Below are 16,093 nucleotides of genomic sequence, written 5' to 3'. Positions count from 1 at the left end.
ATGTCGGTATTCTTCGATTTCGACGGGCTTTGGTTTTTATTACTGATTATAAAACCCACTGTTTACAGATAAGATTGCGGATATGGAAGTTAGAAAAAAAAACGTACTTAATAAACAGATCCTATTATAATGACACGTATATATTGACATAAACCGGTGAATCAGCATATTATTGAAAAAAAAAGCCATCAATTTAAAGTATGTTTTGCAATTTTGCACGAACGTACACACTTACACGAAGTGCAATTGAGTTTTGAATACAATAAGGGAATGTCATAAATACGAGGTATGAAAGTGGAAATAGAAAAAATACTTCGTCAGAATATTTTTGTGCTATAGTAAGTACTAGGCCAGATAATTAAAAAAGTGATCATTAGAATTTCACATAGGAACAGATCCGCTTTATCACGAATTGCCATTTAAATTTATGATTCTGTCTTGGCTTCTGATAGGCTCCTCCGCGTAGTCTTCTTGGCGTGTATACTTTCTATTACTACATAACTCATCAATCTCTTGTACTTGTATCATGAGAAAACGCCATAAAACTATTTGTATATTTATACTTCGTAATAAAACCAATTCGGTTTGAATAAAGTATTTCCAGAGAGACACTATATATTCATTATTACAAGTGTTTACCAAAGTTTCATTAAAATTCATGACATTGAATTAAGAAAAGCTTTGATTGTTATTCTAAATAACAATCAAAGGGATTGTTATTTAGAATACATTCGTTTCATATTTTAAAGATCAATATTCAACATTGGTGTTTGATTATTTGAAGGAATTAAACATTCATCCCATTTTTACGGCTACATAAAATGAAACTAAAAGTTTCGAATTTTACTACAGTTTGAAATTGTAACCTTTGGTAGGAATTACCTTGGTTTGTAATAATTAAGACATTTTGTCCAGGAGCTCATGTTTGCCTTTTGTTAGGATATTGATTAGGTTTGACTAGTCTGGCAGCTGTTTCTCATCAGAGACCAGACAGTAATTAACCTAAAAAAGCAAAAACCGTCTATTGAAAACGACGGACTTGATTGGCTGTGTGGTTCCTTGTACCTTTGTCGGATCTGCGAAAGAAATTAGATTAATTGGTGCTATTTGAGCACTTGGCTTTTCCATTTTAGGTTATTTCGGTTAAATTTTATAGTTGTGGGGAATTTGGCCTCAAGCACCATTTGGTGATTTTTGTGATAATTTTTTTTTGTTTCGCACTGGAGTATGTCGTTGGGATGAGGTTTTGGTCTAAGCATTTTAGCGTACAAAGTACCCATAAGTGTATTCAACTGATATTCTAGATTCAAATGAATAGTTCGGACTATGCTTCTCTAGGCTGTCGACAAAACTTTAGCCTTGTTCGCATTGTGATATACACTCACATTCGCCCCGAATAGGTCAGAGAAATTATCCTTAATGACACGAAGATCATCCCCATTCTACGTATTAACGTCCACTTTTTAATACATCGTTCAAATGAAAGTCTCCCAAAGCCATTGAAGAAAACATACCGTGTATCGCAGGTTGCTTGCATCAAGAACTGAAGATCAGCTTCATACTCAGTCAATGCTAATATATGAACTAGTCATCAGCAAAACTAAACAACTTCAGAGGCTAACAGCAGAAAACGTCACTTGTACAAATGGAAACAGTGCCTTCTAGTTACTTGCTAACGCCTTCCGAGGAAACTTCTGCTCACTTGCATTTCCACCTCTCCCTCATCCAGATGACACCACAGTCACAGCACTTAAATCTAATATTTTATTATCAGTTATTATTCAACTTCTGCATGAATGGGCAAAATAAATTATTTCCTGCAATACTAGATTCTGAGCACTAATGCCTGCTGTGGGTTTTCGGGCAGAAGAATACCAAACGTCTTGGACAATAGTCTCCTGGTCCTGATATCATATGTTCACTCTTGGTACATGTGCTCCACAACAAATACCTGTCCCATGTCGTCTTTACAATCTTAAGTACTACTAGCCCTTATCCAAACGTGTATATGCAAATATATCCAGCATATACCAGTAAAAAGGAGATAGAACTCTGCTGTTAAACTACAGAAAATAGCCTTAATACTCTACAAACTAATCGATAGTAATCAATAGTCAGCTTCTGCATTGCTTCATATAGGCCCACAAGTTAATTAGGGAGCACCATCATGGATTCCACCATTCAACATCAACAGAAGAATACCAAACAAGAATTTCGGAGACAGAAGAATACCAAATGTCTTGGACAATAGTCTCCTGGTCCTGATATCATATGTTCACTTGTGGTACATGTGCTCCCTTGTCCTTCCTTCCATTTCATGACGCTGATTATGTGCCACGTTAAGGTTCAGAAAAGCATATTTGCTGTCATTCTTGACATGTCAGATGCTGAAATCGTTTGACATCGAGGCCAGATAGTCTAAATGTTTCCATCATTTAGACTATCAGCTACCCAAGTAATTGTATAGCGATCTGCGAGTATCATGGTGGAGCCTCCTCTTTCGAGCTTCTACATCAAGGAAAGAAAGCCTCAGGGAACTGTGATATCCCCCTCCTCTTTTTATTATGCCATTTATGTATAGTAATATACACAAATGTATATTTATATACATTTATGTTATTATATTCATAAATATCATAAATAAAGTAATATACATAAATATCACCACTAATTACTTCATGGCTTTTCTGATGATAGTGTTTCACATCAAATCAGCTAACTGGATAAACCACGTAGTGTGCAAGCGTTCTAATTTTTAAAGAACCGTAATCATAATAAATGTCCTGATTATACTGTACATGATTAAGTTTACATTATTATTAATCTCATATCCACAATTTTCCTTGAAATTACTATATTACTAGTAAGTACTCCCAATGTTGTATATCTAACAGTTCGTTCTTCCAAGGCACCTCTGACTGAATCAATCCACCTACACCTTGGTCTTCTTCTGGTTCTTCCTCTTGCTTGCTATCTTCGTATCAAACAATTATTTTGCTAACCTTTCTTCACCTATTCTATTTAAGTGGCCATGTCACCTTAGATTAACTCTGCTGACACATTCTTGAAAGCTGAAAATGTCCAGTTCCTTTCTAATATCTTCATTTTTAATATGATTCTGCCATTGATGCCATCTGTTCACCCTCCTAATTTTTCTCAAACCCTCACATGTGTGGTCTCTGGTCTTTGATCAAGTGCCGTATTTTTAACCCCAATTCTCAGATGCATAACATGAAACTGGTTTCAATATTGCCTTGTATACTTCTAGTTTGATGTTTTTGATAATTTTTTTTTTATTTCATGTAAATGTATTCAGCTGGCTATCCACAATACCAGTTTTGCTTATTCTGTTGTCTATTTCTAGATTCAACCTGCCATTTTCACTACAAACTCTGCCTAATTAGTTGAAATATTTTACTTGTTCTATGAATTTTCTATTCAGAATGCAGTGGAAGATTTCTATGTTACTTCCTATTTTCATAGTTTCCTGCTTATGTATATGATGGCACAATAATGGTTTTAAAATCAAATATATTGCTACCTATATCATCCTTTAATCATTAAAGGATGGTATAAGTTTGTTTTAACTAATAAATATTTTAATATGTAGTATAAGATTTTAATATGTAGACGATTCGATTCGAATCGACCCATTAAACTTTAATGGGACGATTCCATAAAGCCAATATCCATACGACCGTTGTTAAAAAATAAATTGAAAAAAAACACTTCCATCCAAGCACTTAATCTCAGTTAAATGCATAAAATATAAGTAAAACATGCACTTACTTGTGGAAGGAACATACGGAAAATACTTCTTGAAGTCTGGATCCTAATACTTGTAATAGCTTTTAATTAACTTTGGTTTATAATCAATAACAAATAAGACTTCAAAAACTGCGAAGGACCGAAAAGTTATATTTTTTCCCTTCATATTTTCGATTACTCTCAATGCCACAATGTTCAGCAACTTCCGCGCACAAATAATTTCAATCTCCACTAGTTTCTATGTTATCACCCACAGCTGTTATAGCTTTGATAACCTTGTGCTGCTCGTGTATTAACAACTACCCAGTGCTGTAATTCGTTCCTTTTATCAACTAAATTTTTGGACACTGATTTCCTCTTACATATTTATCACTTACGTGATTTTTACAAGATGTACTACTAGTGTAAAAACATGCAATTAATATTATCTTATCCTAACACTGAAAATGACTCTGTGAACAGTGAATCGAAATAACATTTCTGTTGCCAAAATATTAATTTAAAATTTAAATTATATAATAAATCATCTAGAAATACAGATAATTTCTTTAAATGCTTACAATAAGCACAGAAATACTAGAAATAATTTCTATACTGCTATAACATTAAAATGCAAGAGGTGAAGAGAACACTTTGCATACACAGAATAACAAAGCCAAAATAGCACTAAAGTGGCTCACCTGTAATAAACCTTACCGGGGCATAAAGAGGAAGATTAAACCGATCCCTTGTTATATAAAGTGTTTGGTGTAATGAACGTAAGCTTGATAATAATTAACCACATGTTCATAACTATTCATGAGTGGAATTCAAATAAAAATAAACCAGATTGTTGGAAGCTATGAAAACAAGCATTCACAATGTGGTGTTCTGTCAGAAGTGCTAATTAGTTTATTATCACACACAAAAAAGCATTGATTACGTGAAATAGTTTAATTACCTTTCTATATGCGAAATATCTGAACTTGATCCAAATGTCATATTTAATGTTGGATTGACTCTGAGTCTTCTGCCTGATAAATTAGAATATTTGAAGTGGTTGAAAGACATGAAACATTTCGCTGTAACTTGTGTTGACATTTTTGTTGTATCTCATTCATGGATAGCATTTTCAGCATTCCATATCTTTAGTAGATGGCTTATGAATTAAATAATCTGAAACCTGCTGAAAAACCACACAGAAGTGAAACTTTGTTCAGCCACTTCAGGCCGCCTGCGCTCTAGGATCAAAAATTATTCCACTTCAAGGCATTTCTCAACTTTTATGTCCAAAGTGAGATTCGAACCAACTGTTGACTGACCAGTCCGGCATAAAGTTATACTTTATGCCGGACTGGTCAGTCAACATTGATTTTGTTTAAGGAAACACTCAAGTATATATCAATGTCGTTTGCTCTAAAACATTTTTCAAAGTATTTCAATTTCTTCCTAACTTTTAATATGTTAAGAATTGTAAATAAGAGTAAACTTTTCTTGATAATACAATCCATCCCCCATCCCCAAAATAATTCTCAATGTGAAGGTAAGAATTATTGGGACCAATCATTGTGGACCCCGGAATTTCTTGTAGACTGATTTTTTTTAAGTGTTTTCACTTAACGTATTATTTTAATTATTTACTTGTATATTATGGATAGTTACTTGAACGTATACTTAAAAATTAAACGATTTCGTAGTGGATTGTATTGTTTTTAGGATATCGAACTGCGCTGAAAGTTCGCTTGGCAAGAATTCTTTCGATGATGGTAGTTCTAATTCCTCGGAATTAGAACTACTATTATCGGTGGTGGAACTATAATATAAATTATAATAATAATTTATATTATAGTTCAATCCTAGTAATAATACAGCATGAGATTAAACTACCCATATCATGGGAGTTTCATCTATTATTATGCACACCGTATTGAAATTTATCACTATGATCGAGTTATTTTTAATTTTTTTCTATATTAAAAACTTTCCATTTTTCACATACATCATATTAATTTTCAGTTTAAAAACTGGAATTTCGTTTCACATTCTCATTAATTATCTAAATTCCTTTTTAATTTAACTGAGTTAGAATTTATTATACATGGGTTTATTTGTACTTCACCGTTCCAATAATTAAAATAAAACGTGTTTTTTGTAGACTAATGATTTAAAAAGATTCATACATTTAATCATAATATATATACATGACGTTTTATATAATATATACAAGTGGCATTTTCAAGAAAAGTTATCCATAATTGTAATACTGATTTTACATCAACAATACCTGTGGATCTAAAGTCACTACAAATAAACGACACTTCAATTCCTTTGTTTCGCTGTTTATTACCTGAATGTAGAATGTTAACCGGGACGCGTTGGGATTGCATTCCGTTTCTTGGTTTCGGTAAGGCTTTTTATGTATTTTGTGTGCTTTATTAAGCTTTACTTTATAAGGTTTGTTTATTATATTTGGCCGAGTGGTTAGCGTATCCGCAGTGGGCATGGATGCTAGTGATTTTGTGAAAATAGTAGTGGTGGTGGAAGGTAGATGGCGTTGGTGTAGTTGCGATTAGTTGGTGGAATAAGTGGTGGAGATAAGTTGTGGAGTATGCACCCTCCCTCGATGAGTCTTTGGAGTCCCTGAAGGTGTCAAATGATAAAAATTATTTTTTATTATAGTTTAATTTATAAACTATTTAGATATAATTTATTATTATAGTTTGTGTAGTTTATTAAGATGTTTTGGTTTGGTAGATGCATAAACCGACATCAACTTCACGTTCATCTGAGATTGCTTTTTCTGAATCTTTTTGAAAAGAGTGACCGAGTACATTTAGGACGAGGTTATTTGTTATATTAGCTGGTGAACAGTTTACCAGGGTTTCCTGTTATTTTGTACATTGTATTTTTAAAACAGTTATCAATGATAAAGGATTCTTTTTGTTTCATTGCAGAATTATGTAAACTGCGTTTCATTCAACCTTACAATACGGATGTAGATTTCTTGTTCATCTTTTCTGTTAATGTTTTAAAATAAGTGAATATTATATTTAGGGAAGGAAACTAAGAGTTAACTCTACCTTTTACTTTGAGAAGCTTATTGCAGTTCTCAGAACAAAATAAATTTTAGATATAATTATTAAACTTAAATATATAAATATAAAACCATCAGTTTTTATTACAATTAATACAACAAAGAAGAGCTTTGTAATTGGTGAGTATCTCACAGGATTTTAGATCGCACGACATAAATTGCAGAACAATCGAAAGAATATTTCGCTTAGTTTTTGAACAATTCAGTTATCTGTTAATTTCGTAATCCATCTACCAATAATTAAATAATTCGTTTAAGTGGTGATAATTAGGAAAACTCAGAGCAGAAAAACCAATAATCTTAATATTATCTGTTTTTGTCAATATTCTTGTAAATATTCCTCGATGGAGAAGTAGATATTTCTCAACTGAGGAATAAAAGATAAAATAAAGAACAATTAAGTATAAAAATTGGATCAGTTTACTCTGCCAAAAAAAAGTTCCTGTTTCATGATCAGCATTTCGGTAAAAACTAGTTCTTCTCGAGTCAGAGACTGACATTTATCATCCAGTTCTCCTTCATCTGTTAACCGATATAATAAGAAAGTTCGGCTCTTCCATTTGTTGGAGTGAGAAACGTTGGTTAAACCATGAACGCATTTATCATACCAGAAATTCATGTGGTTTCTTAAAATATGTATTTCTCTGTTCATTTTTTACGCCGAAATTATTTACATGTTGATCAAATTTCTGAAGAAAATATTGGAACAGTTTGTTGTCTGTCCAATTTATTCTTTGTAAAGTTCCTCTTCACTGAGATTACTTTTATATTTTTACGTCCGGGAATTTGACTTGAATGTAACAACGTCCTCGAAGTCCCAGCAGAGAAGATTCTTAAACAAAATTAGCGATTCTTCCATTCTTTCTGCGATCATCACGAGTTGGAATTGCTTGTCGAATTCCATAATATACTCCTTCCCTGCCGTGGCATTGTCAGAGTTCTTCACATTAAACCCAAGATCAAACGGCATTTGAATAAAACCAAGTAATCCGTTGTGATGTATTTGAGTTACTTTGTGGTTGTACTGTAAATCTTTAACTGTTGAAGGTTCCTCATGTAGAAACCCTTTAGTCGACAGTAAGAGAACATAGATTCGAATTGGTCCACAGGATCTCTCAGGATGGTGACGAACAGCGTGTCATAAGGCATCAATTCCTTGATTTCCTGGTAAATGAACTGACAGTGATGAGTAAATATATTGTGTCTGATTAGGAGAAATAGTTTTACGAAGCATCTTCCGTAGGAATGGTTCAGCGTAACTCAGGTATGGGAGCTCTGATGGAAGTACAAAGGTTAAGTTGTTATCGTATCCGTACAGCATGAAAATGTTTTGAATTGCTGAACTGGCACATTTGTGGGTTTTAAGGAAGACAGTATTGGTTCGAGATGTATAGTAGCTGGAGATCGCAGATGAATACCTAAGGAAAATAATATTTTCACGTAAAAGAAAGAATAAGAGAGAATCCTCTTAAAATAACTCCTATCTGAAACAATAATTCATTAGTCCTTTTTTAGTTTTAATATTCAAAGTATGTATAGTACTGAAGAGAAATCTAAAACAGCAAGAGGATGTAACTAATTATTTTATTTTGGAAATAAATAAAATAATTGTTTATAAAATATTATCGTGTGGCCTCTAATTTATTTGGTATTTGTGCTTCAGAGGAAAATTATCTTTGCAATATTATATTAAAAAAGTGACTCAAAATTAATTACATGTAGGAAGTAAGAACTATGGGACATGAGTGAACAAAAAATATCAAAAATTAGCTTTTGTGTTATTTAATAATTTGAGAAAGAAAAATTCGGTTTCATAGAAGAGAAGTGGGAAGATACATATCTTAAATCTATTGATGTATAATAAAAAATTCGTAGACAGATAAAAATAACAATTTTATGTTGGCTGCATTTTTTTATCTTCACACAATACAGAAAATCAGTACGAAAATGATAGCTAAAATTTTAACCTTAAATCTAAAAACTAATCATAAGTGTAAAATAATTGGAGTACGGTTATCAACGTAAAAAATTCTCAAATATCAGATTTAAGAAATAAAAACAAACTCTATCGTTATTCAGAAAATATAGAGTAACTATGAAAATTTAAAAGGGCTTAATTCAAAATATTGATAGACTGGATACGAAATACACATTCATCTTAAGAATACTGAACAATATAGAGGAAAAATACATACTATTAAAGTTTTTGTCGTGCAAGTGCTGATTCAGTCCTCTCTTTAAACGATGGATAAACATTGAGGGTTAAAGCAGTTATGGAGCATGTCTACACTCAATGAATGTATAGTCATGACATTATTGGCATAATTAATGATAATGAAACCAACACAACAGAACTCTTGCTCCTCTCCTATTTATTTATACTTAACGGTTATTCCAAAAAAGAATTAATAAGATTTTATTTACTTTTGAACAGTATTCAATACATTGGAGATTGATCCATTAGGAAGGCTACTCTTTTCAAAGATGAAACATCAGAGCGAATAGACTTAAAAGTTAAACTGTTTGTAGCCGCCTAAGATCCTCTGAGAACAGCACTTTCCAACTTTTTACTAACAACTGATAGTATATCGAATACTATGCTCATGTGGTCTGGCCCACCTTAGCCTATTCGTAAAAAAAAACATTTCACATCAATTTTTAATCATTTACATCAAAATCAAATGGTACACCTGTGAACCTTTCACGCACGCTGGTCGGAAATCGCTGCTTTAGACGATTAATTCTTCACGAGTGAATGACTGGAATTTGCTATCTAGTCGAACATATAGATGTTCGACTAGATGGTATTACCTGAAACAATAAAATGGCAGACGAGCATTTGTGAATGAGAAATATTAACCAGACCGTGGATACAATTTGTACTGTAAACACCTACAGTTATTTAGAATATGTATTTTGTCTCTCATCCTAATATGCAGAGATTTTCATCAAATCTGAAGAGAATTGAACATTTGGCAGTTTCTTTAGTTTATACTAGTATTTTTAGCTTCTCTTCCAAATCCATCGCGAACATCCCAATAGAGATGTTTCACAAAATTACATTCTTTTGTTTTTTTTTTTTCAATCCTTACCAAGTAAGTCTGTTTACCGAAATGTGATTATGCTTGGTTACTAGAGTTACATTTTCAAAATTATTATTCAAGCCGAAATCTAATAACATTTGATTGAATCCCCATACGACACCCGAATGGCATTTTGTAATGTTATTCCGTTTCTTCTTGTAAACTCGTTGAAGAGATTTTGGAGAATCAGAATCCTCTTATAGAAAATCCTATAAGATTAATAGAACATTAATCATTATTTTCAATGGTTTCTAAGGATCTGTAGGAATATTGCATTAGCTGCTTCATTTCCTGATATTTGATCTGGCAGTGATAAGTGAATAAGTTATACATTTGATTGCACTGAAACCGATTTAGGAAATATTTTTCGAAGAAGGGGGGGGTCTCTCGATACTCAAATGTATATTTTATCTTTGATCGGAGAACGAAGGTTGAGTTATGATAATATCTGTAGTGCATTAAAATATTCTGAATGGGTGAACTGGTTTATTTTTGAGTTTTGAGAAGACTATGGTATTCGATGGCGTGCTTTGGTCATAGTCTGCAGACGAACCCCTGCAAAGGAAAACATCGATATAAAATATGAACCAGCAATCTTTTCATTGAAGAAAAATCAATATAAATAACACACTGTAAACCACTAATTAGATAGATGAGTAATAGTTACATGGTTCAATCGACCAGCACTACACAGATCTTGAATAGCTCTATAGACTGAACTTTGATTTTAATAATAAATTTTTTATGTCACATTGAAACTCAGTTTGATTTTAAGCAAACCATTGCGTTCTGGGCTAATATGCATGCTAACTAGTTTTTCAACAAGAGGTTTCGTATTTATTTAAGATCAGGTTGAGATTTTAATGATTGAATATTGGTTTATTTAATTATAATTTATTACTTTTGTTACAATAGACAGGAGTTCTCCAAATTGTGGTATATATACTTCCAGGGGCATGCGGAAGGATTTTACGGAGAACGAGGCACTTTTTTTTTTTTTAATTTTTTTAACTTTTATATAATGATGTAATTTTTTTCATGTAATACTATTATATCCTGTACACCCCTTGAGGGTACATGGCAGGAATATGATGATGAAGATGAACTTTTATATTTTTTATCGCAGTAGGAAAGTGCAGGTCAATTCTATAATTAACTTTAAGATAATTAAACATTCTGAAGGGAATATTATAAACAACATATCTTGGACTGGACTGATTTCCATTAGGACTATCTGGTTAAAGTCATACTACGACTGTTATTCTACACGTTATAAGAATGTACTTCATTATATTTCTTAAATATGACTTATTTGCGCATAACCTAGGCTATAATAAGAAATGAGAGGCATTCGTATAGTATGTTTGAAGACAAATTAAAAAAAAAAAGAAAAGAAACGAAAATGAAATTACCCATCAGCATACACACAACACATTATTTATTAGCAGGTTTGGAAATATAAGAAACTTACAACATCTTATTCTTATACAGAACTCCTACGACTGTAGTAATAATCAAGACAGCCAGCATAGAATATCGGATTCTAAGGGGTAAAGACATGGCCTTGAATTCTTGCTTGTGTATCTTATCCCAGCGAAAGTAGTCTGCAGATATTCACTCTTGATGGGTATTCCGCTTATGAACCTGAATTTCTCTCTCATGATGCCACACAAGCCTGAAACACGAAATTATTTCATTTTTAGATATTCATGTTTTAGTTGTCATCATCGGAGATAAAAAAAACATGCTACCCAAACGTTTTCTGGAGTGGCTGATAACTCATGGAGCTGTGAGCATACATTGCGACTGCATACTAAGCTAGGAAGATCCGGTTGAACATCAAAAAACTATTTTCTTTTTACTGTGAAAGTTATGTAACGGATTCATTCTAGCATGGCAATCTGTCATTTAAGGATATCAGTGCGTGTCGTTATATGGACTTGGCGATGGTTGTCAAGACCAAAGACAACAAAACAAAGCTGGTTACTTCACTTAGAGAATATTCTGAGGCACAATGATTTTCATATTTAAATTTTTGACCAAGAACATACTTGATCCTATACATTGTATACTCCTGATACTACTCTTTGTGAGTGTTTATATTCTTCAAGTTGTAATTGCAGCTTAACGAAAGAAAAGGGGTGGGTGGGTGGGGTCTTACAGGTTTCTAAAATAAATCCCAAACTTCGAAGGAAAGCTACTGGCGGTTGCAGGAAACGCTAAACGTAGTATAAAATCGAAAGAACATGATTGGAATGAGAATATCAAAGATCGATGCTAAGTCTACACTTCGTTTGAGCCATTCTGAGAAAACATTTGGGTAGTATTTGTCATTTCTTTTATGTCAGTCATAAAGAACATAAAAATAATCGCGATATGCATATAATACTTTTAAATGATTTATAGTATGTACAAGTGAGCACTGATTTGCAGATATGCACAAATCATGCTTAGTTCTTAATTTTCATTTATAAATGGTAGCAAATGTTATTAACAGTGAAACTTTATTATGCAGTTATTATTAATGATATAACGCAGCATGATCTAAAAGTTTATTTATACCAAGTTCATAATGATTGTACTACTTGTGGAGTATTAAACTTTGTCGACAACAGTATCCTGACATTTCATGCAAACTGATAAATTTTGGGCACTTAATTATCATTCTGGGAGATCTAACAGTGATTTCTTTGATTTGTTCTAAGTATGTTATTGTGCACTTCTGTTATTTTTGTAATAGCGGATATGTTGTTTGCTCTCCCTGCACCAACATCCCCCCCCCGTAAATCAACCAAACAATCGAACGTTGCTTTGGTTTATTAGATATTATATTTACGTGTAAATATTTCAAGAGGTAGCACAGCAGAAGGATACAAACCCAACCACTAAATCATGCGTGTCATTTCTATGTGTTATATGTTAAATAAAATTAGTTTAAACGTATTAACAACTTTATCCTTATCACGAGTGCATACATACGAAACCCCACAATTGGATTTCGTAGTACTCTTGTCATTTTACGATTAACGTGCTTTCGTTAGAGAACTTGCGAAGCCAATTCAACGTGGGATTGAGTCTAAGACGAGAAGAATCCTCATATTTTTCCATCTGAATTTGGGTTAATTGATTTACAGAGGTGGCCGTTTTTTTCATAGCGATGAAACAGATCTTGAGCTAAGGTTTTTAATCTCGTCGGGAGTTAGTCGGAGTTTGTCAATGGCAAATATGCTGCAAGAGCAATTATTTGCTTTTCTAGGATTGAAAGCTTATTGATGTTTTTCTTAGTGCATGGTCATAACTGAGCCAATGGTTTCATGTAGGACGGTTGTTAATTTTGTCCAGTTGACAGTTGGGAACAGATATGGAATATTTTCACGCTCAGAACCAAGTTGGAGCCAAACGGGACTGTGTTCAGTGCTGAAGTCGTTTGTTGCATTTACTTTGATGTTGGTAAACTTTATTTTGAAGTGTCGCTATGTCCAGGATATCAAGAAGTCCTGATATCCTGGACACGGACGACTTATTGCTGGATTTTGAATGGCAAGGGTTGTTCCATATTCCACTTTGTAAATAGCAATAATGGGGCTACCGCATTCGACGCACTTCATTGGCCCAGTTTTTGATTTTTTTTATTTTGTAGGAAGCAAATAGGCGATTTTATTTGCGTTTATCGCAAAAGAATCTGAATTACAGTAGCATTGTGTGTGGACGAGTTTGTAACAGTGGCATGATCAGTTTAATACCTTTCTTCACAGTGGGTACAGTGTTATTTTTTTCTATCTCTATTCTCTGAAACATGCTTCCTCTTGCAATATTACCAAAAACTGCATCCTATAGCTCTTCAATAGTATAATTGAACTTTTTTTTTTCATTCCTTACCTGCAGCACACAATCGCACTGCGCTTATAATAGGTTCTCGACATCTCATACAAAATCAATGCAAAAATAGCCCTAACGTCTGTATCATGGGCGTCTCGCATCAAAGAGTTATATTTATGGTTCCGCCAGGAAGCACATACAGGTCGATGCATCTGCTCAACAGGATACCTCTCCAAATCATCATATTCTTTCCCCATAAGTGTCCTTTCACGGATATTAGCACAGTGGGTGAAAACCTGTCTGCAGATCAGAGCACACCTCGCAGACGTTACTGATCCCTCTATTTGTGAATGGGATACATGTGGAGGTTGTGTGATAGTTTGGGTAGGCATCTCGTTGGGTGACTGCATTGGCTTGTATATATTTCCTAGCAGAAAACCGTGAATACTGCAATTTATTGACGATGTTATGTTATAAACCTCTTGTGTTTATCTGTATGCAGATCAGATAGGGGAGACTTTATGGTATAAAAGACCACACTACTTGTTCTCATTAAAGGAAACTAGTGGAACAGTATCTTTAAGAAGGGACTATACGTATGGACTGGCCAACTTGCCAGGTCTCCTGACCTTCATCCTATTGAACACATATTGGATGCTCTAGGTGTCAAAATTCTGAACTCCCCCCCAAGAAAAACCTTTACAACCTCATTTCGACCTCTTGTTTTTGACCATAGTCTTCATTTACCGATTTGTTACGTAATTAAATCAATTATTTACAATTTTTGTAGTAACACACACACGCAGTTGGTGAAAGCTTTTGGTGAAAATTCATCGTAGGCTTACGTTATAGTGATTTTTGTGCATGTTATGTTTAATAATTGTGACATATTTTAGGGCTTTACCAAGAAACGGCTAGCCTTGGTTTATGGGCTCATCAGCAATTTGGTTGCTACCCTTTAATGGCAACAGATAATGGGTGGAATTATATGCAAGAGGTTGCACCGGTGGTGGGAACTATTTTTTTTTTTTCATCGTTCGCAGCACAGTTCGGTTTTAGTTTATAATACAATAAATTAAACTTTCAAGAACTGTCGATGTTTTATTATTTAATCTTTCTGATGACATAGGGGACACCAACAGACTACTGTCATAGCGTAATCTCAAGTAGAATATGTTGTCATTCTGTGAACATCACGTACGTCATATCAGATATAGGATAGAACATACATGCGAAGACACAGAAAGATAACGTGATCTCCTCATAACGTCAGTTATTGTTGTAACCGACACAAATCCTACCTCACCAAATAAAATTGTTTTAGTTTGCTTCAGCTGCGCTGGGCATAGAACAAGAAGATAGGTAATTTCCGATATTTTAAAAATGAAACGAGTGAACTGACATTAGTTTAGCATAATTAATCCACTTTACAGTTTTATGGAATGAAATTGTTAAGCTAGCAATAACTTCTAGTGTTTCAGACTTATGGGTAGTTACAAGAACCACTACGTTCTTGTAGGTACAACAATAATAAATTTGTCACAGCTCAAACAGCAGCATCTTTTTTTTTCTATTCGTTTGTAACGAGAGTTTAGCAGGCTAGCATGACAGTCGAGTTCTCAATTTCCTCTTGAATTAAAAGCAGGTTATGAAGCGAAAGGGATTTAAGATTACGGTTAAATATTTCTTGAAATATGCATGAATCATGACAATGTTTGAAATATGCATTACAATTGCTCTGACGAGTTTTCAGCGTATCTACTCTCCACTAGATGCTGTTGGTTCGAATCTCGCTGTGGGCATGGATGTTTGTGAATGCCCTTAAGTGGAAGATGAATTTTAATGTCAAATGTGAGGCTACCACTTAACCGTTTTGATGGAGTTCCTTGTTTTGAATGAGTAGAGTATTTAGAGTCTATATTTTATTTATTTTTGCATATATAATATGATTTTTTTAAAAAAATCCTTATCCAACCCACGATACTAATTTACTAGAGATTTGCAACATTTCATGCCTGGCAGTAGCATAAAATGTAAGAGTGCGAATCATTCAATAGAGAGTGAGTCAGCACGAATGTATAGTTCTGGGAATTCAGGATATAAGTCTGAGTAAACATTTCATATACACATTTGGTTCTGGATGGTAACAGTATTATGACTATAATTAGTTGAACACAACACAATGGCTCTCAGTACATCGTAATAGTGAAACAAACGGTACTTACTCATTATCGTAAGAAGAAAATGCAAGTTGTTGTCACATATGACGACAGGTGTGACTCGGGTGACTTGCTGACTTAAGTAAGTCACTCAGTTTTGATAAATATTAAAAATAAAAACGTCTCTCGAA

At 33.5% G+C, this 16,093-nt stretch overlaps 1 protein-coding gene across 1 annotated transcript; it reads right to left on the bottom strand.

The window, feature by feature from the left end:
• Positions 1–7,613: 7,613 nt before the first annotated feature.
• Positions 7,614–14,135, bottom strand: LOC150105610 (galactosylceramide sulfotransferase-like). The gene is made up of 3 exons (XM_090393998.1): positions 13,944–14,135; positions 7,906–8,005; positions 7,614–7,852 (listed from the first exon to the last, which is right to left on the bottom strand). Exons 1-3 carry the CDS (start codon positions 14,133–14,135, stop codon positions 7,614–7,616), a joined length of 531 nt encoding a protein of 176 aa, XP_090250124.1.
• Positions 14,136–16,093: the final 1,958 nt, after the last annotated feature.

Source organism: Typopeltis vanoorti, chromosome 6 (assembly GCF_054136105.1).
Source record: "Typopeltis vanoorti isolate ZY-2024b chromosome 6, IOZ_Tvanoo_1.0, whole genome shotgun sequence".
Classification (NCBI taxonomy): Eukaryota; Metazoa; Arthropoda; class Arachnida; order Uropygi; family Thelyphonidae; genus Typopeltis; species Typopeltis vanoorti.
The sequence above is the reverse complement of the archived record's forward strand: the minus strand, read 5'-3'. Positions and strand labels throughout refer to the sequence as shown.

Excerpts from the sequence above, each read along its gene's own strand:
- LOC150105610 (XM_090393998.1), bottom strand. The coding sequence starts at position 14,135 with ATGCCTACCCAAACTATCACACAACCTCCACATGTATCCCATTCACAA. Across the intron at positions 8,006-13,943 it reads TTGAGCAGATGCATCGACCT|GAAATCAAGGAATTGATGCC; the intron begins GTATGTGCTTCC and ends TTCATTTACCAG. Across the intron at positions 7,853-7,905 it reads CTCTTACTGTCGACTAAAGG|TAACTCAAATACATCACAAC; the intron begins GTTTCTACATGA and ends ACAACCACAAAG.